The following is a 27,808-nucleotide window of genomic DNA, read 5'->3' on the forward strand; positions in this document are numbered from 1 at the left end:
CTTCAGGGTCAGCGCCTCTGGAGTGGCAGACCGGGGTGCTGGGGGAGGGAATCACACTCCTCAGCTTCTGTGGTAAGGTCTATTTAGGTGTTTTGAGAGCAGGTGGGGCTGTCAGGAAGTCAAATCTCAAATTGAGAAGTCGCAGTGTGGTTTTCGCCCATGGAACAGTGAAACAGCTCGTGCACCCTCAGCAAGGTCAACCAGAGTGCACGATCGTTTGGCCGACCGGCGTTTGTGATACAGGGTCTTCGGCTCCTGTCCAACCAGAGTCAGATTTTGGCCCTCATTGTCGGCAATAAGTCAAATTCGTTTCCACTGAGTCCCGGACCTTGGCAAGGTTGTCGTTTGTCACCAATTCTGTTCATTCCCTTGATGGACAAAATTTCTAAGTACAGCCGAGGTGTTGACGGGGTCTGGTTTGGTAACCTCAGCATTTTGTGTGATGTGGCTCTGAGCCTGGCTCAGGTGGAGGAGTTCAGGTTTCTTGGAGGATTGCTCATGAGTAAGTATAGAAGAGAACAAGAGGTCGCCAGGCTGATCTGTCGTGATAAGCCAAGATGCAAAGCTCTCGATTTACCAGTCGCAAAATGTTCATCGATGGCGATGAGCTGTGGATCATGAACAAGATCACAAATCAAAGCATTCAAAACGAGTTTCCTTCCTCCACTGGGTGTCGGAGCTCTCCCTTGGAGATAGGGGGAGAAGCTCGGTCATTGATTGGGAGGGGGGGGGGTCTCAGAGTCGAGCCACTGTTCCTCCGCATTGTCATAAGCCAGTTGAGGTGGCTCGGCTACCTGGCCAGGACCCTCGCTCGGTGCCGCCCTGGCTTCCGTGTCAGAAGGGGTGTATAGACATTGAAGTGAAGAATGTTAGATGTATTTTTCATTACAATATCTATTTTAGAATGTTTATAGGCATGACACTTGACCTTTAAGTATTGAGGGAGTAAATGTGGACTCACTTCCAGGTGAGGTCTTCTGGGCACATATCACGGGTAGGAGGTCCCAGGGGCGACCCTGAACATGGTGCTAAAGACTGTCTCGGTCTTCCTGGAGAAGCTGCTGAAAATGGATGGAGAGCTGTTTTCGTTTTTTTCAAACATATTCTATATTCTTTCTTGAATATATTTATTGAACATTTATGTGTTTGACAGAAATATTCTCACTTTAAAAAATGAAATTCAAAATCTGAATTAAATTTTTGGGAGTTAAGAAATGCAAAAATGGAATGGCCTAAACAGCCTTGTTCCCCCCCCCAGAGGAAGGCCAGCGGCGCGGGGGCGGAGTCAGAGGCGACGGCGGAGGACACGGACGCGCTGCTTGACCTCCTCAGCTGTCCGCACTCACCGTGGCACCACGACGAGCCGTGGAGCCCGCAGGCCGCCGCCCTCCAGCGCGTGGCCGTCGTGGAGCCCGAGCGGCTTGATGCTGACTTTGTGTGCAGTTACTTCCGGAAGTTGCGCATCGTCGACAAGGATGTAAGTATTCCTTTTTTTTTTCAAAGTTGTGGACCTTTTATGTCCACTGTATGACCTGCTGACCTTGTTTAGGTGTCTGTGGTCGACAACTGCCTGCTGAAGTTCTGCAACCTGCAGGAACTTGTGCTCAGCGCCAACCGCATCTGCGAGATCTCTGCAGACAACCTTCCCAGAACGCTCAAGGTGAGTGAACCGACGCCTCCAATATCTCGCGTGTTGTAAGGAAGTCCAGCAACGTGTGTAAAATGACTCACGGATACTGCTACACAGTATCCCACATAAGCACTGAAGTCCCCGAGCAGAATAAGAACATCCCCACCTGGACCGCCAACCTGCACCCCTTCCAAGGACTCCAAAGGTTGAGTAAACTGAGATGCTGTTTGGTCCATAGACAGGCACCAACAACAGTCAGGACCCATGTCCCACTCCCCCCACTCCAAAGCAGATGAAGGGCACCCTCTTGTCTATGCAGTTTAACCCCAACATACAGGTACAGAGCTGGGGTGCAATAAGTATAGCCAAAACTCCAGAGGGCTGGTACCAGAGCCCAAGCTTTGAGTCAAGGTGAGCACAAACATATTTGGTCAGAACTTCTCAAGCACGCACACCTTCCCTGACAGAGAGGTGACATCCCACATCCCTTGAGCCAGCTCCTATAACCAGGGCTTGGATCGCCACCCAGCTCACTACCTCTGTAATAACACATTTACTCCCTCAATACTTAAAAGTCAAGTGTCATGCCTATAAACATTCTGAAATAGATATTGTAATGAAAAATACATATAACATTATTCACTTCAATGTCTACACGCCCCTTCTGACACGGAAGATCTTTTCGAAAAAGAGAACATCTCACAACCGAGTGAAGTGACCGGGGGCAATATTACTCGTTTCGGGCCATATTTAGATGATATGCGGATCACGGCCAAACTTCATGCGCCAAAACAGCTCCCCGCCTGATCCACCTCCGTGGTGGCGATGAACAGCGGCACCTGCAAGCGATGACAACAGCGCAGACAAACCGCCTCCCCGTCTGATCCACCACCGCGGTGGTGACAAATAACGCCCCCTGCGAGCGACGACGACAGAGCGGCCAAACCACCTCCCCATCCAATCCACTTCCGCGCCCGAGATGAGCCACGTGGCCCGGCGCTCCGACGAGCCACCCCGGCAGCGCCGCGTTCGCCGATCACCGTGTCAGTCGGGGTCGAACATTGACACATTCAGCACCCCTAATTTATAGATTACGCCCCCCACCCCTGAACTTTTTTTTTAGTACCTGTATACACACCTACCTGTCATTTGGAACCCATGTAGCTCTCGTCCTTTGCACCCGTACAATCCGTTTTTCTCGACGAACCGGGTCTTTTAGAAAAGTGTGAAGAACTAATCCATCCTCCCGAGTGTTCGAGCAATATCCAGCAATATAACGAGTCGGAATTTTGGCTAACACAGAGGAACAACGAGCTAGCTTCCCGCAGGTAAAACTAATAGAAACATACGAGCTCGCCTGAGTGTGCTACTTCCCTCTACGCCCCTTCCTGCTTCTTCTTGACAACAAATCCCTCGAGAAGATTTTCATGGCGGGAGTTACAAAAAGCCATATATGTCAAAATCATGTTTTGTGGTGGAAAAAAACGGATGGGTCCATACCGGCTGCCGTTTTTTCATTAATAACACTAAAAATCATTCATTTCATGACAGTGGACGTGTTTTTTGAAGGTATTGGAGCTGCGTGCCAACCAGCTGTGCGCTTTGGGCCGCCTCGCCATCTCTCCGCCCCCTCGTCTGCAGTACCTTGGCCTTGCCGCCAACCACCTGGGATCCCATCGAGATGTCGCCCAGCTCACGGGAAGACAATGGTTGTTCCTCAACTCACTTCAACATTCAGTGTTGCCTTGCGTACACCAAATTGGCCTATTCTCACAAGTTATTTTTGGGAAAACTCACTCGTGCAAAGTAATTTTGATTTTTGCTGTGAGACCAAATAGTGGCATCTTGATGCCAAGAAACTATGTTGAACTGAGGGAAGGAACTTCATTTGGTCAAGCTTTGTCTGACAGAAAACTAAAGCTTTGTGGCATCTTGTAGCATCTATAAACAATTACAAACCCAATTGGGTGGTTATTTTGCTATGTGTTGTAGGGCTCAGTCCATTTCCCCTGCGAGCGGGAGAGTGGGCCGGGAACTTTTTTCCCCTTGAAAGATGCCGCAAGATGTAACCAAAGCCCTACTTTTGTCTAAATCAAGATCTTCAACTCATCTTTACGGTTCCTTGGGACCAAGATGCTGCAAGATGGCGACAAAGGACTACATTTGTCAAAAGTGACGCACCTCAACTCACTGGAACATAGTTCCTTGGCACCAGTCCGTGACAAGATTATGCCAAAGCAGAATGTTTCTTCATAGGACAAGTTGACTTCAAAATGGTTCCTTGAAACAAAATTGCCACAAGATGGCGGCAAAAGACAAAATTAATTCCCTTCAAGTCATTAAATAAATATCATGCCTGAAAACATGTTTAAAACAAACAAATGATTTTGTTCATTAATGTGTGTGTGTGTGTGGGTGAGGCCTGAGCTGGTGTGTCTGGACCTGAGCGAGTGCGACTTCGGGGAGCAGCGCCCCCTCCTGAAGGCCCTGGGTACGCTTCCGTGTCTGCGGACCCTGGTGCTGGAGGGCAACCCGTTCACACTGGCGCCCTCGTACCCGGGCTTTGCCGTGGACGCCCTGCCCCGCCTCTGCTACCTGGACGCAGTGTGGATCGCGCCCGAGGAGCGACACCGATACCGGGGGATGGCCAGGATGAGCCGTAAGCTCCTAAATATTGCAGACTGAGGTTTTGACTTTTTTTCTGCCTAAAAAATGAAATGCGTCCATTACATTTTTAGTTAAATTACTTGGTTAATGGGTTAATTTTTTTAAAATAATAAAAATATTTGTAAAATAAATATCTTTATTAAGTAATTGGTTATTTAATTACAACTTAGTGAATTCCCAACCCTAATACCACAAATGTGAATGATTTAAAATCTAGTACAGTGTAACAGTACTAAGTACAATACAGTAAACGTTATACATTTTTTAAAATTAAAATTTTGGTTAATTCATTAAAAATGCCTTCATTACAAACAATAAAATGCAAACATAAAGGAGGAATTATTTAATTTTTTTATTTGTTAAATTATTACATTCATTATGAATAGCAACATTCAAAATGAATGTTTTATGACTTGTTATATAAACAAATTTCCTTAAAATATATAAATATTAATAATAGAAGTTGTAATAGTTACAACAAGTTTAATTTTATAAAAAAATATTTACATAAATTAATGGGGGGCAGAGTGACCAACTGGTTAGAACATCTGCCTCACAGTTCTGAGGACCTCGCCTTTTTGGACTTGGCATTTTGTCCCTATGCATCTGTGGGTTTTCTCTGGGTAATCCAGTTTCCTCCCACATCCCAAAAACATCTGTGGTAGGTTAATTCAAGACTCAATTGCCCGGTTGCTGGTGACTAGTTCAGGGTGTACATGGCTTCCTGCCCACGGTTAGCTGGGATAGGCGCCGGCACTGCAGTTGGAACAGCCCCTCTGGTCCCACTTCTTAAAAAGGGGGACCTCCACGCCAGTCTCAACCCCAGAGGCCCTGTTTCTGATGTCCACATGATGTTGCAGAGGCGCGTCAACCAGGTCAGACCCACAACATCCAAAGGAGCTCCGGCCAAATGTTATCCAACCCCATGGCCTTGCCACCAAGGAGCTTTTTAACCACTTTGGTGACCTCCACCAGAGAGGAGAATCCTGCCTCAGCCTTCCTCATGGGACGGCGTGTTGGTGGGATTGAGGTCTTCCAAGTATTCTCCCCACCAACTCACTACGTCCCGAGTCGAGGTCCTCACTCGATACATTGCTGACACTGCACCGCTTTCCCCTCCTGAGACCCATGATGGTGGATCAGAATTTCCTCAAAGCTGTCCACAAGTTGTTCACCATGGCCTCACCAAACTTCTCTCACGCCACGTTTTTGCCTCCCCGACCACCAATGCCAAATTCCGCTTGGCCAACCGGTACCATCAGTTGCCTCAGGAGTCCAAAAAGGTCCATTATGGACCACTGAAGGAAGAATACTTTATCATGGGACTGGAATTGTTTAAATAACTATATATATAAATAAAGTAGAACCAATAACAGTTAAAAATGCAGTTTTAATGAATATCTAATTTTAAATACATAACAAATTTGCATGTTTTACTAAGACATTTCAAGTACAGTGATACCTTGACTGACAAGTTTACCCCAACATTTAACCACCCTAATGCCATCCTGCCCATGTTCCCTTTTTTTATCAGACCTGCTGGTGGACTGGGCTTCAGCCACAGTGTGTGTAGGCCAGATGCAGGGCATTCCGGACCCGCTGCTGGACGAGGACCCCGATGCTCCAGAATTCCCAGTGGTCAGCTACAGCTACGTGATCTCATATATGTTCTATAGTCACCAGACAACCGCCTATCAGGTACTGTGCTTTGCTCCTGTTCCACTGTTTGCTCACTCAGTCACGCTAGATGAAACTTTTTGCAGGAAGTTGTAGGTGGTGGTGTAGCAAAGAGTCAGGACCAGGGCCAGGACCAAAGTAGTGAACAAACTCAAACATCTAACAAGAAGAATGAAAAAGAGACTGTGGTGTCCAATGTGGCAGAAGGAACCAAGGAACACTCCTCCTCCACTGGTAATCATCGTTCATTCATCTTTCACTTTTCCGAGGAGCAGGTTACGGGGGAAGTAGCCTAAGCAGGGAAGCCCAGACTTCCCTCTCCTCAGCAACTTTGTACAGCTATTCCAGGAGGTGCCCCCAGGTCACCTTCCAGACATGGTCTCTCCGGAGTGTCCTGGGTTGTCTCCTGGGCCTCCTCCCAGTGCGACATGCCCAGAACACCTCACCAGTGTGCCGTTCAAGAGGCTTCCTAACCAGATGCCAAAGCCACCTGGCACTCGGATGAGCACTGGCTCCTCTCAGATGACCAAGCTTCTCTCCCTATCTCTATGGGAAACCACAGACACCTTACGGAGGAAAATAATCTGGCTGTGTGTAGCTGCGATTTTGTTCTTTCGGTCACAAGTCACAGCCCGTGACCTTAAGTGAGCATTGGAACATAGACTGACCAGTAAATCGAGCGCATAGCCTTTTGACTCAGCTTCTTCTTCACCGCGAGTCGGCATCACTTCAGATACTGCACCAAGTTGCCTGTTGATCCCTCGCACCATTGAACAAGAACCCAAGAAAATTAGTGGGTGCGCGGGTGAGGGGAGGTAAGAAGGGCACCTACACCTCCTCGCCGCTTCTCACCTTATGCACCTCCAGAGTGGAAGAGAGTCCAACACCTCTCAAAAAGACTCGTAGTGGAGCCCAAGATGTGTGGTGAAGCGAGCCCAACAATGTCTTAACCGTAATGTCTCGACCTTGCATATCAGCTCATGCTCCTTTCACCCCAGAGAGGTGACGTTCCACGTTCTTCAAATGGGGTAAGAATGCTGCCCACCTCACACTGAAGCCCACAGGTGGTTAGCCCATGAGAAGCGGGAGCCATATTTCCTCTTTAGGCTGTGCCCAACTGAGTCCCACAGGTGCAGTCTTGGCCTGTGAATACTCACCATGGAGCCCCCAGTGGAGACCTGGTGACTTGCACTGGGCCAGGGAAAACATCGTTTGTATATAGCGTTCATCATGGGGGGGTCTTGAGCCATGCTTTGTCTGGTTCCTCACCAAGGACCTGTTTGCCCTGGTCACCCTACCGGGGGGGGGATAAAGATTACCATATAAACATTACATTAAGAAGACACATATAAGAAGATGCATGTCAGTGCTTCTGAACTGTGAAGCCACCACAGAAAGATCCTTGCTAGCCCAGACGGCTCACCACTGATAAATATACAAGACGAACTTGAATATATTGACCATGTATCTTGCAAGCCGAAAGCAAAACCTTGGTATGTTGACGTTACCCACCATGTCATCTGCGTCACAGAGTCGAGATACAGGACTTCGGCGCAGTCGTGGGCTGATTGCGTCGACTTTGACGAAGCGCTGAAATTCGTCGTGCGAGACCTGAGCGGCTTCAAGAAATTCCTCCACCAAGGATTTCAAGTTTTTATCGAGCAGGAAAAGGTGAGAGGTGGCGAACGTACTCACATTCTGTTCTTAAGCAAAAGTACAGATACTCTTGTAGTAGTACAAAGTACAAACTGATTCAAGTCTTGCAAGTACGGAAAACTTCCAATTGGACACTATTTTACAGCAGATAAAATAAGTATTTAACGCATCACCTTTCTTCTCAGTAATTACACTTCTGCAATGGACTTGAGAATTTCACCACATGTTTGGAACAACCCAAGTAAAACATACAAAGACAGTAGAACAAATGAGCTCATATATGAAGTTGTGTAAAACTGAGAAATAACATAGAAATACTTGACCTCCACTTGGGGGAGGATCTCTTCCGTGACCTGGAGAGGGCACTCTGCCCTTTCTTGACAGAGGACCATGGCCTCAAATTGTGAGGTTCTAATTTTCATCCCCGCCGCTTCACACTCAGCTGTAAACCGCTCCAGTGAGACGTTCGTGGCTTGATGAAGCCATCAGGACCACATCATCTGCAAAAAAACAACAATACTAATGTCACCCTAACGGACCACCTCGACTGCACCTAGAAATTTTGTCCATGAAGGTAAATAACAGAACCGTTGCTCCGGGGCAGCCTTGGTTGAGTCCAACCCTCACTGGAAATGAGCCCAATATTCTGCCGGCAAAGGAGACCAATTGCTGACACCTGTCGTACCGGGAACCGAACAGCCACTATGAGGTGGTCCAGTTAACCCCAGACTCCTTCTCCAGCTTGACAGCATCCTTTACTGCCGGTTACCAGTGGCCACTTTAATAATGGAAGTATGGAGGACTTAAAGCCCGGCTGTCATCCCTATAAACATTCTAAAATTCATTCTTTTTTTCAACCTTCTTTTGTTACGTTATGAGAGAGACTGATTACGTAGTCTGCCCCACACTATTATTTTTTTTAGTCGCTGTATGCGCACATCAACACATTTCATACGTGGATCTTTTGCTTCGTTATGAGAAGAGACCGATTACATGGTCCGCCCCAAACTATTTATTCATTCATTTATTTATTTATTTATTGGAGCTGTATTCACACCTACGTGTTATTTGGAACCCACGAAGCGCTCGTCCTCTGCACCCGTGCAATCCATTTTTCACAACGAACAGGGTCTCTTGCAAACTTATGAAGGGTAATTCCATTCTCCCGAGTGTTCAAGCAATGTCCAGCAATGCAACGAGCCGGCATTTTGGCTAACACGAAGGAACAACGAGCTACCTTCCTGGAGGTAAAACTAATGGAAACAAAGAAGTCCACGAAGGGGCGCCACTGTCCTTTACGTCACTTCCTGCTTCTTCTCGAAAAGAAATCCCTGAGAGGATTTTCATGCCGGGAGTTACAAAAAGCTGTATACCTCAAAATCATGTTTTGTGGTAAAAAAAAAAACACATGGGACCATATTGGCTGTGGGTTTTTCATTAATAATATACCAAAAATCATCCGTTTGACGACACTTGACCTTTAATGTCCCCTGCCTTTCCTGCGAGGCGCGAGTTGATGTTCCTTCTGACAGGGGACTCCGCCAATTGTTCCCTAAAGTTCCTCACAATATTTTTGGGTCTGCCAGGTTGGACTGGGATCTTCTCTACCATCAGAAGGACCAGATGCTCGCTTCAAACCCCACTGCATGCCTGGCTTCAGAGGCGGTGCCCGTGTGTACTTTATAAAAACGTATAGCAAGAGCAGATGTAAATATCATTAAAAAAAATTGAACAGTTTAAAATACTTCCTCCTTCAATACACAATGTGCTGCTCATTCTGGTGCGTGTGCCTCGGCCACCTGGGGGCAGCATAGGACAAAGTTTATCAGAGGCTGAGCTCCTCCATGGGCTTGTCAGTACAGCAGCCACACAGATGCAAATTGTTAATTCGTGCGTCTGTCGTGTTTCCCATTGCCATGCGATTGTATCAACCACAACCCTATTTTCTGTTCCATTTGACAGCGACCTGTTGATGATTCTTTCTTTGAAGAATATTTATCAATTATACTTACCAAGCTGCCACTTGCAAAGTGATATGAGTTACCTGCCACCGAACAACTCTCGTAAGCAAAAGATCCATGGCTCGTATTGTGAAAAACTGTTGGGCCACTCGTATCTAAAGACACCGCTGTAGGTTTACGTCTGGCAAAATAACATCTCATTTGACAGCAATTATTGTTGGAGCCAGCCGCGGATTGGGAATATCTTGCTTTTTCTAGAGGGTTCCGTTATTGTCATAAATGCTTTGTTTTTCACCTTCGCCCATCTATATCTCTGCTATCCTCATGATCTCAATCAAGATCTCAACCATGGTTTACTTCACCCCTCTATGGATATTTTTTTTTACATTGTCATTATCCACAAAGTTTGAAAAAATGTAACAAGCCTACCATGACAAATTATAGAATAGCAAGTACAGATAGCGGTTAGCAAATGTAGGCTGTAAAAGTGAAAAGTCATCAGAAAACAAAAACATTTTTAAGAGTACAGTATTTGCAATAACACCGCAAAGTTTATGTACCCCAACGAACACATTTTCCAAAAAAGAAAATTGTTCTCTTTGTGTGACATTCAGATCCTGTCGTGGCCAGCGGAAGCCTCAGACGAAGGCGCCGGTGAAGGCGCCATGGACAAGAAAGGCAAACAAGTGAGTTTGGTCCACTTTTTAGTAGATCTCTGAAAGGAAACAAGCATGTCACACTGAGGGCTGTGGAGCACAGTCCAGACATCCAACATTTGGACCGGTGAACATTTTTTTTGCGCAGCACCCAGAAAATAGAATTAACATTTGAAAAATGTGGAAGTAGTTGAAGACTGAACATTTCAACAGGATATATTTGTATTGCTATATTAAATGTGACATTATTTAAAAAAAGATTGAAATATTTGACTTTTGAAAGTAACAAGCACAAATTTGGCCATTGGTGCATGGGAGGTTAAATGGAGACTCCAAATTGACTATGGTTGTGAATGTGAGCATGAATGGTTGTTCGTCTATATGTGCGATTGGCTGGAGACCAGTTCAGGTTGATGGAATATTTTGAAGGGGTTAAGAAATGTGCAAGTAGTTGTCGAATATGTGGCCCAATGAGATAAAAAAAAAAAAAGAGGGGGGGGGGCGGTAATTTTGTCATAAACAATGGTAAAATGAATGTCAGTAGCAAAATCTCATAAAGAGAGGATTAGGCTTTTTCCTCCTACAAAATGTTAGGAATATGAAAGTTAGACCATCAATGTACTGATTGAACTGAACATTTGGACATGAGGATGGTTTGAGAATTGTGGAAGTAATTAATAAAAATAGGGCAGAATGATTTTGGGTGGCAGCACGGTGGAGCAGCTGGAAAGCATTGGCCTCGCAGTTCCGAGCTCCCGGGTTCGATCCCGGACCCACCTGTGTGGTGTTTGCATGTTCTCCCCGCCGAGCCTGCGAGGGTTTTCTCCGGGCATTCCTGTTTCCTCCCACATCCCAAAAACAAGCAACATTAATTGGAAACTCTATATTGATTGTGAGTGCAGCTGTTTGTCTCTATGTGCCCTGCGATTGGCTGGCAACCAGTTCAGGGTGTACCCGGCTTCCTGCCCATTGACAGCTGGGATAGGCTCCAGCACTCCCTTGTGAGGATAAGGGGCCAAGAAAGTCCAGAGTGTGACACTTACAAGCACACATGTCCAAAACTTGCTCAAATAACATTTGGACATTGGAATCGCTTGATAAGGTTGAGAAATGTAGAAAAACGTGATGGCCGACAAGCCAAAAATGATTAACACACGTATTGTATTGAAACGTGGCACACAAAGTTCATCTTTTGCTTTCTCGGAACACTTTAGGCCAAGGTGAAAGACAAGCGAAAGAAAGCTGTGGTGGAGCTGGTTGCGGATCCACCCGTTGCCACAGTGCTGGCATCCTCTCACGTGTCCCTCCAGGGCCTCCTTTATGGACATCAAAAAGTGGAAGCCCTTTGCGATTTTGGCTGCCTGCACAAAGATCCTCCCATTGAAGACGCTCCAGTCACGGCGGACGAGGCCAGTTAGGATCTTCTGTCGCTTTCACTGGACTGAAAGCTTGTTGCTAACATTGGATGTGGTGGTGGTGTTCTTCAGGAAAACAGAGCCAAGGATGAGTCCAAGAAGAAGGGAGGAGGTGCAGGGGGAGGGCGTGCAGGAAACAAGAAACCAGCAAACACTAAAGGTGATTTACAGAGAACAATATTGGCCACAATATTAGGGACACCTGCAAGTTTCATGAAACAATTGCATCTTTTATAATGATGACATATATTTGATGCGGCACACTGACAGACTGGTTAGCACATCTGCCTCACAGTTCAGAAGACAGGGGTTCAAATCCCAGTCCTCCCTATGTGGAGCATGTCTGTGTGGGTTTCCTGCAGGCACTCCGGTCTCCTTCCACATCCCAAAAATATACATTAATTGGACACTTTAAATTGCCCCCAGGTGTGATTGTGAGTGTGGCTGTTTTGTCTCCATGTAACATGTGATTGGCTGGCAAGCAGCTCAGGGTGTACCCCGCCTCCTGCCCGATGACAGCTCGGATTGCCTCCGGCATTCCCGCAACCCTTGTGAGGATACGCGGCTCAGAAAACAGATGGATATCTTAATGTATTACCCACAGTAACCTTGCAAACAGTGGAACCACCTCTCTTCAGGTCATTGTCCAGCCCCTTCCATGTAGTTCTGGGGGTGATTCCTCACCTTTCTTAGGATCTTTGATAGGCCACGCGGTGAGGTCTTGCTTGGAGACCCAGTTCGAAGGAGATTGACAGTCATGTTTAGCTTCTTCCATTTTCTACTAATTGCTCCAACAGTTGAGCTTTTTTCACCAAGTAGCTCAGCAATTGCCCTGGAGCCCCTTCCAGCCTTGTAGGAGGTCTACAATTTTGTTTCTGGTGTCTTTGGACAGCTCTTTGGTCTTAACCATGTTAGCAGTTGGGAGTCTTACTAATTGCGTGGGGTGGACAGGGGTCTTTATGCAATTAACGACCTCAAATAGGTGCTTTTAATTTAGTCGAGCATAGATACATTTTTACAGGCACAATATGCGGACTTAGAGGGCCAGAATTTTTGATGATTGGCAGGTGTTCAAAATACTTATATGCAGTACAAATTTTAGTTAGCAGGAACAAAATGTAAAGAATCACACGTTATGATTTTTAAACTTTTTTTTGAGATCATGTCTCTCAGTCGACATGCACCTAAAGAAAATTTCAGACCCCTCCATGACTTCAAAGTGGGAGAACTTGCCTAACCGCAGGGTGTTGAAATACTTATTTGTCAGTGTATTTCTAGTATTTTTAATCAAATATCTGCTGTCTTAGGACTACTCTATTTGCATAATTTTTTTTTCCATAACATTTTCCCAAGTCGTGTATTTTTCAACCAATATTTTGAAATGTGTACTTTTTGGTATATTTTAATAAAATTTTTGTTTGTATTTTTTTTTTTTAAACGTTTTTGTTTCCAACTTTGTATTTTCTAATATTGACATTTATTGAGGTCAAACATTTGATTACATATATACCCTTTATGGGTGAAATCTAAACAAAAACTGAACAGGACGGGAGAGCAGCTCTGTCACGCCACACAAACCAAGATACGTTTACATTTGGTGGAATTTGGGGAATCCAGGGCTTACTTTTTCCTCTACACACACAGACTATTTCCGAAGCGGCGTTTCGTAACCTGAATTTTTCATGCATTTTAAAATACATTTGTTTGGGTGACAAAAATTAAATCTAGACTGGTAAAACATGAACTACATTTTAATTTGAAAAATATCACTAAACATCTTTAATTTTCCTTAAACTGGGCAGAACTTTGATGTAAGTTGTATTTAATGTTCTGTGCACGAGCTTGCAACCCTACAATCCTCCTCCTCCTCCTCCTCAAAAGGTATCCGCCGAGGAAGGGGCAGTGAGGAGCGCGACGCCGCCACACCCAACCAAGCCGAGACGGCCACAGTGGAGCTGAGCGTGGAGCTCAAAAAGTGGCGCCACGCCTCTGAGGTGGCTCCACTCGCACCCGCTAACTCCTGAGCCGAGACGCACATGTGCCATCATTTCAACAACTTTTATTCATTTGTACAGAAATGGCAGAATAGAAAGAACAAGCCAGGAAGTGGTGTTATGTGTACTGCCTGCATGCATCCCATCAGAGTTTAATAAAAAACTATTTTCAGGCATAGAAAAATTGTTGATGGCTCCCCAGTTGTCAAGCCATAGTTATCCTTCATATAGAATAATTTTTGGATTTTTAAAAAATATTTATCTCTATATACACACTACTCACAAAAGGTTTGGCTGTTGGGCTTGGCGGTGAAATTTCTTCAACTTCACCTGCTCTCGATGACTCCTCCCGTCTCTGCTGACATCAAGGTCAGTTGAATTTCATCCGTTAAGGTATAACGCATTCTATGTTCATCCTGAAATTTCAGATGTCCCCAACGTTTAGTGATCAGTGTGAAAAGCTGTGCAAACAACAATGACGCATTTAGCCCTCAAGTTGCTTTTAAATTACAAACAAAGCCACGCACGCACGCACACACAAACTAGGCTGTCCTCAGAAGGTGCGGTCGTCGTTGCAGTCTTGGCTCCAGTGGCCGAACACCTCGCAGATGTCGCAGTAAGGCCGCTCGGCACCTTTGCTGCCGTGGTAGGTGGTGTGCGGCGGCGAGTCGGGCATCTGTGCCTGTGCCGGGCAGTCCTCCGTGTCGTGACGGTCGAAGCAGTCGCAGATATCGCAGAACAGTCGAGGTGGGAGCTGCTTCTTCTTTTTCTTCTTCTTCTTCTTGGCAGATTCCTTCTCCTCGCTGTGGGAATGGGGAACATTTTTCATCTGAGCAAAATATACTCGGGGGAGTATTTATGGACACACTGTTTCAGCTCCAGTTTTGTTTACAAATAAACTTCAGGTTAGTATTGTGTAATATGACTGAAATACTTCTATATTTTTCCTAATCATGTTTTTTGACTAAGCTATTTTTAGTATATATTTTTTAAATTTTTCCTAGTATTTATGTAATTTTATCTTATTTTAATAATATTGTGTGACAAGAGATGGGTCCTGACTCTTATTTGTGACTCTGCACCAAACAACAGTTCAGAGTATCCACCCTTTTTGGAGTTCTTGGGACGGATTGCTGGAATGCGACTGGTTCCATCTCTGCTTTTTGCAGATCATGTGGTTCTGTTGGCCTCATCAAGCCGTGATCACCCCTCACCGCAGCAGCTGGGATGAGAATCAGCACCTCCAAATCTGAAACCGCGGTCCTCAGTGGGAAAAGGGTGGCATGCCCTCTCTGGGTCGGAGATGAGATCCTGTCCCAAGTGGAAGAGTTCAAGTATCTTGGGGTCTTGTTCACGAGTGAGGAAAGAATGGAACAAGAGAGTGATGGGCGGAGCGGTGCAGCTCCAGCAGTGATGCGGACTTTGTATCGGTCCGTTCTGGGGAAAGGGCCAAGCCGAAAGGCGAAGCTCTCAGTTTACAGCTTGATCTACATTTCTACCCTTGCTTATGGTCATGAGCTTGTGCATTGTGACCCTAAGAAGAAAATCGCAAATACATGTGTCTGAAAATGAGTTTCCTCTGCAGGGTGTCGGGCTTCTCCCTTAGCGATTGTGAGAGAAGCCCAGTCATCCAGGAGGGGGTCAGAGTATAGTTGCTGCTCCTCCGCATTGAGGGGAGCCAGTTGAGGTGAGTGGGGCCTCCCTGGTGAGGTGTTCCAAGCACGTGCCACTGGGAGGACACTGGTGATGAGCCAGGACACACTGGAGAAATTATGTTTCCCAGATGCCTTGGGAATGCATCCCAAGAAGATCTGGATGAAGGAGCTGAGGAGAGGGAAGTCTGGGCGTCCCTGCTAAAGATACTGCTCCTGCGACCCGGCCTCGGACAAGTGGAGGAAATATAGCTAAATTCTTTTTGCATTATTACTTTCATATAAGTTGCTGATAAGTGTGACATGATATGTGGATAGCATTTCGCGTGCTACTAACCCGTCGTCGTCGTCCAGCTCACTAACGTTGTTGCCATTGAGAGCGGCGGCGGCCATTTTCGTCAACTGGTCCTTGAGGTCCAAGTTGTTCTTCCGCAGGTCAACAATGACTGAATTCAGGAAGTCAATCTGTTTTGTTTTTATTGAACAAAAATAAACCAATGATTAATTGTTCCAAAACCACACGTTACTACTGCTGACATTTGATGAACACTTCTTGATTTATTTAAGAGATTAATTATAGATCGACTGAAATCAAATTTACTATTAAACTTATAATGGGCCAGACAAATCTACAAAGAAATTTCTTTTTTTCCATTTCTGAGACACTTGAAATCTATAGATACAACAGTAAAAATGTATAAAATTCCATATTTTCAGATTACAAAGTACCTTTTGATGGGAGAAAATTAACTGATGAATAAAAAATTGATATATTCTTAAAAATAAATAAAACCCCCAAAACCACAACCTAAAAACACATACTGGTGGAAGTCAACATTGCCCACATATTGGTAAAATTAAGATTAAAAAAAATTATATATATATATATTTTTTTTTCTCAAAAAAAAAAATATATATTTTTTTTTCTCTAAAAAAATATATATATATTTTTTTTCTCTAAAAAAAATATATATATATATTTTTTACAGGGGGAAACTTCATATTTACACAATGTTAGAATGAATACTAATATTCACAATTAAAACAATATCCTATCCATGTTCTGTACTGCTTTTCCTCACTGGGGATGCAGGTGTGCTGGACCCAGTATGTTTAAACAAATTTTACGTATAGGAGAATGATAAAAGGTGCCTTTTCTATACAGATGGATGGGACCTGAGTTAATGTAATAACAAATATTACTGTGCAATATTATCATGAACCTACAGAATTACAATGCAAAATGCCCATACAATACATCATTATTTTTACAGAGCTGCTAACCTATAAAAATGAATTTACAGAGCAATCAGTACAAATTCTTACAGATTTCCATATTGTCAAAACTTTGTCCTATTCAAACAGTCATATTGCATCAATTCGCATTGGATCGTTTGGATAATAGTTTTGGTTCCTACTTTGTGCAATGTAATTCTTATACACGTACAAGAAGTTCATGTAAGAAGAGGAAACGTAATTACCTCTTCTCTTCCATGCTCTTAGTATTACATGTATTTCCTGTCACCACAACTGCTGCTTAAATAATGGAAATTTATCAGATGTGGGAATAATAAATGTGATCTTAAACTACAAATATTTATTATTAATAGTTTTACAGGGGCACATTGGCGACTGGTTAGCCCATCTGGCTCAATTCTGAGGACCCAGGTTCAAATCTAGCCTCCCGTGTGGAGTTTGCAAGTCCTTCCCCTGTGCCTGCGTGGGTTTCCTCTTGGAACTGCGGTTTCCTCCCGCATCCCACAAACATGACATGATAGGTAATTTAAAAACTCAAATTGCCCAAAAACAGCCAGGATAGGCTCCAGTACGCCCAGGAACCTGGTGAGGATAAGCAGTATGGAAAGTGGATGGAATACTTTGAAGCTGCCCACATCCTGAAGTGACATGTGAAGTGACTTCCTGATTCATTTCTGGTTCAGACGTGGGATCCTGTGTGGATGTGTATTATTTTATTATTATTATTATTTATATCCTTGAACACATTAATTGGGGTGTTATTTTATTGTTCAAAGTTGGTTACTCTCCGCTAATGGGGTCTCAGCCACACCTATGTCAGGGCTTGACACTGCAACCAAATTGGTCGCATAATATTTTTTTCCCCATTTTGTGCAGTTAAAAATGTCATTTTTTATCATTTGTGCGACAGCGTGTTTTGGTCGCAAGTCACCTTTTTTTCCACTGCAATCTCCTCTTTCTGGACATAGCAAGAGAGCGCATGCTGTGACACCATGTCAATCCTTGTTATGAATTCCGTTTGAGTTGAAAGCAACCTGCTGCAATATGACTGGCTACAGGCTGCAAGATAATGTAATTGACTGCTACTTGCAGATAGCGCACGTCATTATCAGCAGCACCGTTGTGGACGTGCACAGAAAATATGTGGTGCTACACTTCATTTTTGGCTTGTCGGCCATCACACTTCATTTGTAATTCTATTGTTTGTCAATTATAATACTCAAAATGTAGTGGTTTTCCCAGGAGAGGCGGGTACAGAGGGCTCAATATAAAAATGGGACCTTCAGTCAAACAAATAGAGCTTTTTTTTTTTTTTTTTTTTTAAATTGAATTGACCTGTTTCGTCTGCTACTGCGGACAAACTATCACAGTTGCATATCTTATAAATATCTTCAGTCATTGTCAATAAAAAGTATGGGACGCCATGGTCATGCTGGTAATTGTAAAATGGTGCATCCTGTATTGGTGGAAGGTGGTAACACCAGTGCTACTAGTTCAAAGTTAGTGTAGCGCCCTGTAAGTGATAAGCATTTTGTTTCACCAAAATCTCTTATTTCAATGTTTTGCAACTGCTTGTAATGACAGCCTGCAATTGACAGTCTTTGTCTATCCTTTGTCCTTTCATGACACATTTACAAGAAACTTAGTAAAAAGTGTAGCTTATTTGCTATCATGTAGGAAATAAGATTTAAGACTTACAATGCATTGACACTGGATGAGAAGCGAACTTTTGCCTCCATGGCTTGGTAGCCGAGGGGCATAATAAAATTATGTGCACCAAAAAGCTGTTCAATGTGGATGCAACCATAATGTCAGAAGTTGGATAACCTCACACCCCATTATCTGAAACAATCAGATATATGGCCATAACAGGTCAACCTTTGGTGATTTCTGTAACAAAATATGGACATTCCGTATCATTTGGCACCTCTGTTTTCATCAAGGGATGGAGAGTATGAGCCCAAACAAAGACAGATGAATGTCACCCCAACAAAATGAGACACCCCGTGATGACTTGACATATTAAAAGGGGACATATTATGTAAAATAAATGTTCATATACCAATAGTTGGGTGTCTGCAAATTAAACTGAGAAGTACTGTACATCTTTATCTGGCTATTTCTGAAAATGTGTCTGATGCATCAGTGGGACGAAATAACAGACACCAAATTTCTCCACCAATGACTGGACACAAAGGCTGGCTGAAGTTCTAGGACGAAGGTTTCCCTTAGATAGGAGCACTTTCATTTTAAAGCCAAAAGGTAGGTAGCACTGCAGCCTCATTTTAGCTTAGATTGTCCTGGTGAGTGAACCTTTTTTACAAGATATGCACTTTTTCCTCAATTAAATAGTTTGTAAGCTATCCTTTTTTAAAGGTAATGTAATGTATATTTGAAATATTTCATTATGAGATCATGTTTTCTGGTCAAGTCATGATTTGAACTACTAATATAGGCAATTAGATTAATTAACCCTTTCATGGGGATGTTTACTAAGACACCTGAAAATTGCTTTAGTATTCCTCATTTTTGGAGCGGTTAGGTGGGTCGGGGGGGCATAATATGTCTCTTTTAAGTGACATGCACACATGCGTGAGTGAAGCTGACAAAAAACATGAACAAACCGCTGCCTGATGGTGGAGCAGCATTGCAGACAGTGCACAGCATTGGGGTGTAAGGAGGAAAGGAAGAAAATAACAGGTTCAAATTAGAATTCAATACATACAATGACACAGTATAACATTTTATGAGGCTCCACAGAAACAATATTAGGGACACCGGAACAGTCATATTGCCTTAATATAGTCCCAAAAAATTTAGAGGAAACTAAAAAAAAACATTTTAAAATTGGGGGTAAAAGATTGTTCAGATTTGTGGAGTAAATCAGTGACGCATTTTTTTCCTAACAGCCGCAAGGGGGCACTCGAGCGGAACAGGTAACAGTGAGACCAGTGGAATAGCGGTCGTGCACCTGCATCACCGAAGTCACGTGACTGGCCATATTGATGGTCTAGCAAAGCATTCTTCAATGCTAAGTCGGTTGGAGACGCACGACGCCCACAGTTTTGTCCTATACCATTAAACATTTAGAAGTTGATAATAAACGAAGGTACGTGGAAAAATGAGAGACACTTGGCATAGAGGACCCACATTTAATGCCGAAGTGGATGTTTTCACCAATAAGAAATTGGATTGTTAAACCACTTCCGCTTGTCTTGGACAACTGGATCTACACATGGATCTGGTGAATAAGTCATCGAGCTTTACACGGAAGAGTTTAAAAGCGTATAAAGGTCTGGACAGATACAAATACTTCGTTGCTGGATCTGTTCCCAATCAAGAATAAATTCCACGTAGTGATGGAGCCACTCAGATTTTTTCAATACAAATACCAATATTTAAATAAATGACCCCTTGTTTTACACAAACTGGCATTCATTATCTATGATTGGAAAAAAAAAATGACTGGTTGGGACAGTGAGTCGGCTCCTCCGTACACAAAGCTTGTTGCGACCACACGTTAAACTATGGTAAACTTCTCTGTGACAGACTTTTTTTTTTTTTTAATATGCATTGCTCTCCAATGCTTTTTTAAAAAAAGAAAATAAGATAGGCTTAATCCCCCATACACGGAAGCGTGTTGCAGCCACACGAACTTCGGTAAACCTCTGTGTGACTGACGGTTTATTTCATTTTTTAAATGTGCATTGGACTCATTTGAGAACAATGCATATTTAAAAAATAATAATAATAAAATAGTCTGTCGGGGAGAGGTTTACCGAAGTTTAACGTGGCCGCAACACACTTCCGTGTATGTTGGAGACGACTCCGTCTTTTTTTTTTTTTTTTTTTAATGGATTGTTCTCAAATGAGAGAACTTGGCATTATAAATACTTATAGGGAATCTGAGATTGAGAAGAATAATTCCTACCTGACATGAAGCAATCACTACACGGGTGTTTGTATTTGATTGGGTACGATCCATTACGTTTAATTGCCGAAAACCATCGATATTTTCTTGTCTTTTCAGCCGGTATTCTATAGAATGATCTCGTTGAATATATGTCTCATCTGTTGTAACAACCAATGGACCTTTCCAACCTGTCAATCACTCGTACAATAACAGCCAATCAGATAGTCCCATTGCCTTAACCCCTGGCTTGACCCGCCACTCTTGTCGTCATGTCCCACAAGCAATCCTGGTTATCGGTCGCGTGCACTTTGAAAAGTTAATGTTACGAACAAAATGGTCCTCAGATGTGCTCGGGGAACGTGCTATTCTGATGAAAAATATCCTGCTTCGTTACAAGGGGCCCAGTTCATTCATTTTCCAAAGACTAAAACACAGTTGACAAAGTGTCTACGATGGATTAAGCCCCGCTGAAGAGCGCGCGTACAGCTAAATGTGGACAATAACAAAACACAAGGCTGTATATTCGAAGGTAAGGGAAAAGTAACTTCTCTGAGTTTGAATTCATTATTATCAGTGCTTTATACATTGCAGGAACACAACTTTCACTTTGTTCGCGTGTCACTGACCTGCTGAATGAAGTGTGTAATGTTTATGCTGAAGAGTCAGGTTAATGAACGTAAATGTGCCATGTCCATGTCATGCAAGAGAAATGTCTATTTGCCTATTTGTATCGCATCAGACTTTTAAGACAGGGCACTGGGTTCCATTACGAGCCCAGTCAAATGAACAAACTCACTCACTTATAAAGACTACAATGATGATGACTACAATGATTACTCGTGATCTTTCCAAATAAAAAGTACTCACCGTGATTTACATGCGCAGTACGATTCCACTATTTTATCCTGTTGGATTTCAATATGAAGTTTGCGAGGCGTCAAACTTTTTTAATTTTTATTATTATTATTTTTATATTTTTTTAATTTATTTATTTTTTTTAATCGATCACCAACATTTCGCTGTAACTATGAATTCCGTCCTGCTCCGTCCAAAATCCTAATTCCGTGTACATATCCTTGCGTGAGATAGTTGAGACCTCTCTGTAGAACTCTCTTGGAAAAGTCCGACACATTTGGCAAAAACATACCCCAATATTATCTGGAATACGCGATAGAGAATCGACAAACATGTTCTGTTCAGTTGCCATTTTGGAAGATTTTGGGGCATGGCAACTGTAGCGAGGGGGGTGAAGCTGAAGATCGCCAGTCGGAAAGGTCCATAGCACAACAAGTCTCGGGCATTGTGTATATTCTGCTCCGGTTCAATGTCCCCCATACTGTCGAGCAGCTCTTTTTGACCGGCAATATGGCGCCATGGACATGTGCACAAGCTCTATATATGTGCCGAGTAAGTAACTTTTACCAGCCTGGCCCTGTTAGCGCTGCGCAACGTGTTACTACCGTGTCTCATGGATTTTTACCAGTGGGGTTTTTTTTTTTTTTTTTTTTTTAAACTGGATGCGTTAGCGCGGCGGAGCTAGCATTAAACTCTGTGTACCGTCTTTCTTTGTAAATATCTCGTGTTTCAATGTGGGCAATTGCGGCTTTTACACGGCTGTGGCATATGTATGTACCAAATTGTATTTCCTTTACAAATGTACTGGGTGAGGCTTATAACCAGGTGCACTCTGGAGGCCGGGAATTGCAGTAACTCCGTAAGTAGAGGTACCAATGTACAAAGTTCAAATACAGGTTTTGTATCAGATAGATTGTGCAGGTGTTCCTAATGAAGTGGCCAATGTCTTTAATCCAGTTGAGCCTCTCTAAAACATGATACTGTAACAGTTAACACTTAACTCATGTTAAAAGCATCTTGGTTCCATACAACAGCCCCCAAAATAAGAATAAAACTCACAAAAAGTACTTGGGGCACTGTAGGGAAGCAAGTTGACACACATTTACTTTTACAATCCATTCCGAGCTATTGTCCCTGATAAAGACATGCGGTACCTCAGCCTCCGTATCCTTGTCCCTCAGTCTGTCCACAGAGACGTCACCTGCAAACACCAGAGTGGTGGGGGTGGTTACACAACCTTTTCCGCCAATATACAGAATTATTATACATGCATCATCAGAGCACCTGAGGGGGTGGCCAGCTCCTGCTCCAGCCTCTCCACTTGTTGCTTGAGTTTAGCTTTGTCCTGTTCCAAGGCATCAATAACTTTCTGCAATGTTTCAGATGAGGCACTTTGCTCACGCACGACAGACAGCTGAAAAATATTAACATATTTGATTTTAGGTCAGTGGTCCTCCACCCCATTCGTTACTGAGCAACAGAGAAAGCATGACCAATTTATAAAATTTCCGTTATTGGGATTTATTTAAAAAAATGACAGGACCATCTCTGCGGCAACAGCTCTTCGTCAGTACTGACACGTCAAATTGAAAGAATGTTTTCCGTTCCCGCTCCCAAAGAACAAATCATTTCATAAATTGATTCAGTTCATTTTCTTTACTGAAAAGATTTTTTCTTTTGAATGAAACATTCTTGAAAAAAACACTTGACAGCACATCGGTCACGTGACACATGACAAAAAATAAGTCCGGAAAATAGCAAAAATGAGCAATAAATAAAACTTTGGAGAGCTTCTTTCCAAAGGGGAAAAAAGCCGCTGAGGAACCAGAAAAAGAAAGCTTCTTTTATCCGCTATTAGTGTTGTGGTTTAAATTTTTTTCAATTTATTTTGTAGTTAATACAGTGGGTACAGAAAGTACACAGTATACATTGTATTTTTCTCCATTTGTGATATTGGAGCATTTTGATAAAATCACAAGGTCATTTATTTTCTCATTAATGTACATAAAGCACCCCTACAGACAGAAAAAACGGAAGATGAAATCTGCCAATATTTAAATTTTTTTTCTGTAAATATGGAATGCTCTTGTGTAAATGAATGTGGGGATGGACTTCAGTGATTTTAGCAAATAGGTTCAAATACAACAATGCTAAAAATTTTTGGCGTATGCGTCAAAGGCCAACAAGAACATCAACTCAAAAAAAAAAAAAAAAAAAAAAAAAAAAAATGTCCTTCAATGAAAATCCAACATTTATACTAAAAGTGGTTGCCTTGGAGCAAAAGTGCTAAAAGAACACAATTCAAAGCTGTTACATTCTGTCACTAAACTGCCATTTAGCTCTGCAAACAAGACAAACGTCTGTCCTTTAATTTACAAATATAATCTGCCTCCCACTGGTCGCTTTCGGGGAGGTTAAGTGTAACTTTGTCTGAGAAGACTGGTACAGTATTTGCTAATGACTGCAAAATAAAGCGAGGGGGTGACTGCTGTTCTTCACTGAAAAAGCTAATGCTTTTGAGGATTTGTAGTACTAGCAGTGGATGTGCTATAAACTGGTGGGGCCGTTCCAATACACGTTTTATGTAGATTTGCTGTCAAATAGAATTTGTCATCGGCCAGTCTCCTCGAGTAGTGGCTTGGGTGAAAATGACCATTTTGTTTTTAAAAAAAAAACAAAAAAACAAAAAAACTCTTACTTTAGCCTTAAACAGGTACCAACTGTTCAACCTTTAGCCTCACCTCTGTCTTCAGGGCTCTTATCTGCGCCTCCTTCTCTGACACTAAGGCACTGTTTTTATGGACAGCATTTTGCAACTCTGCATTCTCCTTGTCCATCTTCTCTTTTAAGGTGCTCTCACTGTCCACGCAACCAAAACAAGACAATGTGCATTTAGTGCAAGGGAAAGGTCTTGAATTTTGGATTCTGAGTTTAACTCTTGGAAACTGGATCGATGACTGAATTTTTTTGCTGAAATTAACAGTGGAGTACCTGCAAGCATAACTTGTCAAATTTTGTGAAGAATTGAAAAACACGTTTGACAATACTCATTTTTAAATTGACAGGGTGGGAATTAAATGTTTTACTCCCATACCTTTGCTTCAACTCTTTCAACTGTGCTTGGACCTTAGAGTGCTCTTCCTTGAACTAAAAACAAAAAAAAACATGTTATGATTTTACAGAAAAAAAGATGCCTCAAGGAGAGATGAAACACTGAAAATTTCAATATACAATCTTAGCAAAGTAGCAATCAGTTATCAGTATCTGCAGGGGCAGGGAGGGGAGAATCAGATAAAGAAACAGTGGAAAACAAGAAAAATACAAATTGTAGAAAAACGTTGAAAAGATTTAAAAGTTAAAAATCTTATTAAAAAATACAACAGTACAATCAAACAAATAGACGTACAAAATGCAACAAATCCAAAAATATGATAAAAGAAAAATAAGCAAAAAAGTTGTCAGATTAAAACTGAAAATATGAAAATATTAAAAAAAAATATTAAAAATGTATTTTTAAAAATCTGCAGCCAGCAGATTGACATTCTAAAGGACAATCTTCTCTCAATTGGCTGATCTGGATAAAGGTTGAATAAAACAAAAAATAAAGCAATGATAAATTAAATTAAGATTGAACAGAGACCAGTCATGAGCTTGTGGGAAACAACATTAAATAGCATCTGGAGCCAATTTAAGACTGACGAGTAAGCTGGCATTTGTGTGGCAATGTTTCCTTGACATGTATCTTCAAATATTATAAAGATAAATAAAAAAGAGCCCAGTTCTCAGTGTCTGAGGCATAAAGTAAAGTGTTTGGCACACCTTGATAAGTTCACTGTGGTCTTGGTGATTGTTCTCAACATCCTGAGTCAACTTGTCCTTCTCGTTTTGCAGTGACTGGAGGGAATGGGACTTGACTGACACAGCCTCTTTGAGCTCCTCACTGAGGACGAGCAATAAATAAATAAATGTTTGTTAAGATTAAAATGAGACAGTGAATCCTAAATAAGTGGTGAACATGCTCACATTTCCCGTGAGAGAGTCTCAGTCTTCTGGCTTTCTGCACGAAGTTGCTCTTTGGATGCGGCGAGCTCTTGCTGGTACTTTGATTGATGTTGATTCAGTGAATCAACCTGAACAGACGAATGCAAACATATTAGCGATGCAAATACGAGATCAGACTACAAAATATTAGAATATGATACACAGTTATGCCTTGACTTCCATGACAATGCTCATACCATACTCATATTTCTAAAATTGTCTCAATTGAAATGAATGCTAATACTCGTTAATCTTCCTTCTTTTTTTCATTAGCAAAGTACAAGTACCAAAAACATCACTTTTATAATAGCACAATCATTGGCATATTGAGCGTGAATCTACAGCAAAGCACACTAACAGATACGTGAAATACATGTGCTGAGTGAATGACGTTTATATTTACTGTAGGTGTGAGAGAACTAAATGTTCTGTGAAAATATGAGAAAGCATAGTTTTTGAACTTAAGCAATTTTTGACTGAAAGGTTTGTTTTTAAACTGATTTGTTGGTGACCTGAAGCTTCGCTAAGAGGTTCCAACTTAATTGCCCTGAAGCACGCACATATTTAAAGTAATTGATTACAAGACAAAAGAAAAACTTGATTAGCCATGGTTTGGATCTCAGAAAATTCAAATTGCAGCACTCGTAAATTGGGCTTACGCTGTACTCCATCCATCCATTTTCTTATCCTTGTCCTCACCAGGGTCACGGTAGTTCTGGAGCTAATCCCAGGTGTCATTGGGCAGGAGGCAGGGTACACCCTGAACTGGTTGCCAGCCAATTGACCCCTCCGTGGATATTGCGCAATCCGCGTCACTGACCAATCAGAGGCCAGAGATCTGCATAGACCAAAGCCCGTTTTTGCTCCCGCCATTTTCTCTGACAACATTGAATGGTCCAGTATAGGTTTAGTTAGCGTTTTATCGCGTATTTGCGTTATTTAACAAAAAATATGGTTAAGAGGTGTAGTCACGGACTTTGTAATAGTGACGACAGGTATCCTGAAAGGCTAGTTGGTGGAGTTCGATTCGTACCCTTTTCAAAACCGAAGATCCAGTACGAAAAATGCCTTCGATGGATCAAACTTTGTGGAAGACCGCATCATCAACTAAATCCATCTAATATCAACCGGAACACATATGTTTGCACGAAGGTATGCCCTATATTTGATTTTCAATACGTCTCGTATAAATGAATTAGAAGTTCTTCGCTAGCATAACACTGCTGCGTGTGAACGATTGACACACTTATTCTTTGTTGAGCGATATTTAGCGATGATCGGACTGCACAAACGTATTGATTTCTTGCTGGCTCGCGGCCAGAAGCTTAACCAGACGGTGTTTGCACGAAGATATGCCCTAAATTTGATTTTTAATACACGTCTCGTATAAATGAATGAGATGTTCTCCGCTGGCATAACACTGCTACGTGCGAACGATTGCCACACTTATTCTTTGTTGAGCGATATTTAGCGATGATCGGACAGCACAAACGTAATGATTTCTTGCTGGCTCGCGGCCGAAGCTTAACCAGACTGTTTGCACGAAGATATGCCCTAAATTTGATTTTTAATACACGTCTCATATAAATGAATGAGACGTTCTGCGCTAGCTTAACATTGCTACGTGCGAACGATTGCCACACTTATTCTTTGTTGAGCGATATTTAGCGATGATCGGACTGCACAAACGTATTGATTTCTTGCTGGCTCGCGGCCAGAAGCTTAACCAGACTGTGTTTGCACAAAGATATGCCCTAAATTTGATTTTTAATACACGTCTCGTATAAATGAATGAGATGTTCTGCGTTAGCATAACATTGCTACGTGTGAATGATTGAATGAAATCAGAAGCATGGGGTCTCTCTCAGTTAAGAATGTATTGTATTTAGAATCTATTATATATCATTGATTTGAATGAAATCAGAAGCATAGAGTCTGTCTCAGTTCAGAATGTATTGTATTGCATTTGCCATTTTTACTGTTTGTCTTACGTGAGCGCACGTGGCGTGACGTCACTTCAGGAGGCGTGGTTAAGTACCCTGTACGGAGGGGTCAATTGCAGGGCACACGGAGACAGACAACAGTCGCACTCACAATCACACCTATGGGCAATTTAGAGTCTCCAAAGAATGGATGTTTTTGGGATGTTGGAGGAAACTGGAGTGCCCAGAGAAAACCCATGTAGGCATGGGGAGAACATGCAAACTCCACACAGGCAGGGCAGGGATTTGAACCCCGGTCCTCAGAACAGTGAGGCCAACACTCTGCAGCTGCTCCGCCGTGCCGGCGCTTATGCTGTACTCAATGAAAGATAAAAAATACAACAAAATACAAAAGATTTTAAAAATTACATAAAAATTGTTGTCCTGAAATTGGCTGGCAACCAGTTCAGGGTGTACCCTGCATCCTGCCCGATGACAGCTGGGATAGGCTC

The 27,808-nt window shown here is 42.6% G+C and overlaps 3 protein-coding genes across 8 annotated transcripts in view; 2 read left to right on the plus strand and 1 right to left on the minus strand.

The window, feature by feature from the left end:
• mlxip (MLX interacting protein) overlaps positions 1-1,463 on the plus strand; it is a 43,301-nt gene extending 41,838 nt beyond the window's left edge. For all 4 annotated transcript variants that reach the window (XM_061818637.1, XM_061818638.1, XM_061818641.1 and 1 more), the window contains exon 18: positions 1,259-1,463. In XM_061818637.1, coding sequence (XP_061674621.1) covers positions 1,259-1,323 — 65 coding nt within the window. In that variant the 3' untranslated portion in view covers positions 1,324-1,463. The remainder of the gene's footprint in view (positions 1-1,258) is intronic.
• On the plus strand, positions 1,425-13,686 carry LOC133498826 (leucine-rich repeat-containing protein 43-like). The gene is made up of 13 exons (XM_061816004.1): positions 1,425-1,442; positions 1,550-1,660; positions 1,869-1,967; positions 3,200-3,339; positions 4,051-4,289; positions 5,158-5,316; positions 5,832-5,995; positions 6,061-6,208; positions 7,506-7,645; positions 10,206-10,277; positions 11,462-11,656; positions 11,735-11,822; positions 13,544-13,686. The coding sequence occupies exons 1-13, from the start codon at positions 1,425-1,427 to the stop codon at positions 13,684-13,686; spliced, it is 1,716 nt and encodes a 571-aa protein (XP_061671988.1).
• Positions 13,687-13,706: 20 nt separating this feature from the next.
• clip1a (CAP-GLY domain containing linker protein 1a) overlaps positions 13,707-27,808 on the minus strand; it is a 54,313-nt gene continuing 40,211 nt past the window's right edge. For all 3 annotated transcript variants that reach the window (XM_061818631.1, XM_061818629.1, XM_061818632.1), the window contains 8 exons: positions 25,357-25,463; positions 25,153-25,273; positions 24,428-24,480; positions 24,075-24,192; positions 22,618-22,747; positions 22,488-22,534; positions 15,646-15,773; positions 13,707-14,459 (listed from right to left, as the gene is read on the minus strand). In XM_061818631.1, coding sequence (XP_061674615.1) covers positions 14,210-14,459; positions 15,646-15,773; positions 22,488-22,534; positions 22,618-22,747; positions 24,075-24,192; positions 24,428-24,480; positions 25,153-25,273; positions 25,357-25,463 — 954 coding nt within the window. In that variant the 3' untranslated portion in view covers positions 13,707-14,209. The remainder of the gene's footprint in view (positions 14,460-15,645; positions 15,774-22,487; positions 22,535-22,617; positions 22,748-24,074; positions 24,193-24,427; positions 24,481-25,152; positions 25,274-25,356; positions 25,464-27,808) is intronic.

This window comes from Syngnathoides biaculeatus, chromosome 4 (assembly GCF_019802595.1).
Source record: "Syngnathoides biaculeatus isolate LvHL_M chromosome 4, ASM1980259v1, whole genome shotgun sequence".
NCBI lineage: Eukaryota > Metazoa > Chordata > Actinopteri > Syngnathiformes > Syngnathidae > Syngnathoides > Syngnathoides biaculeatus.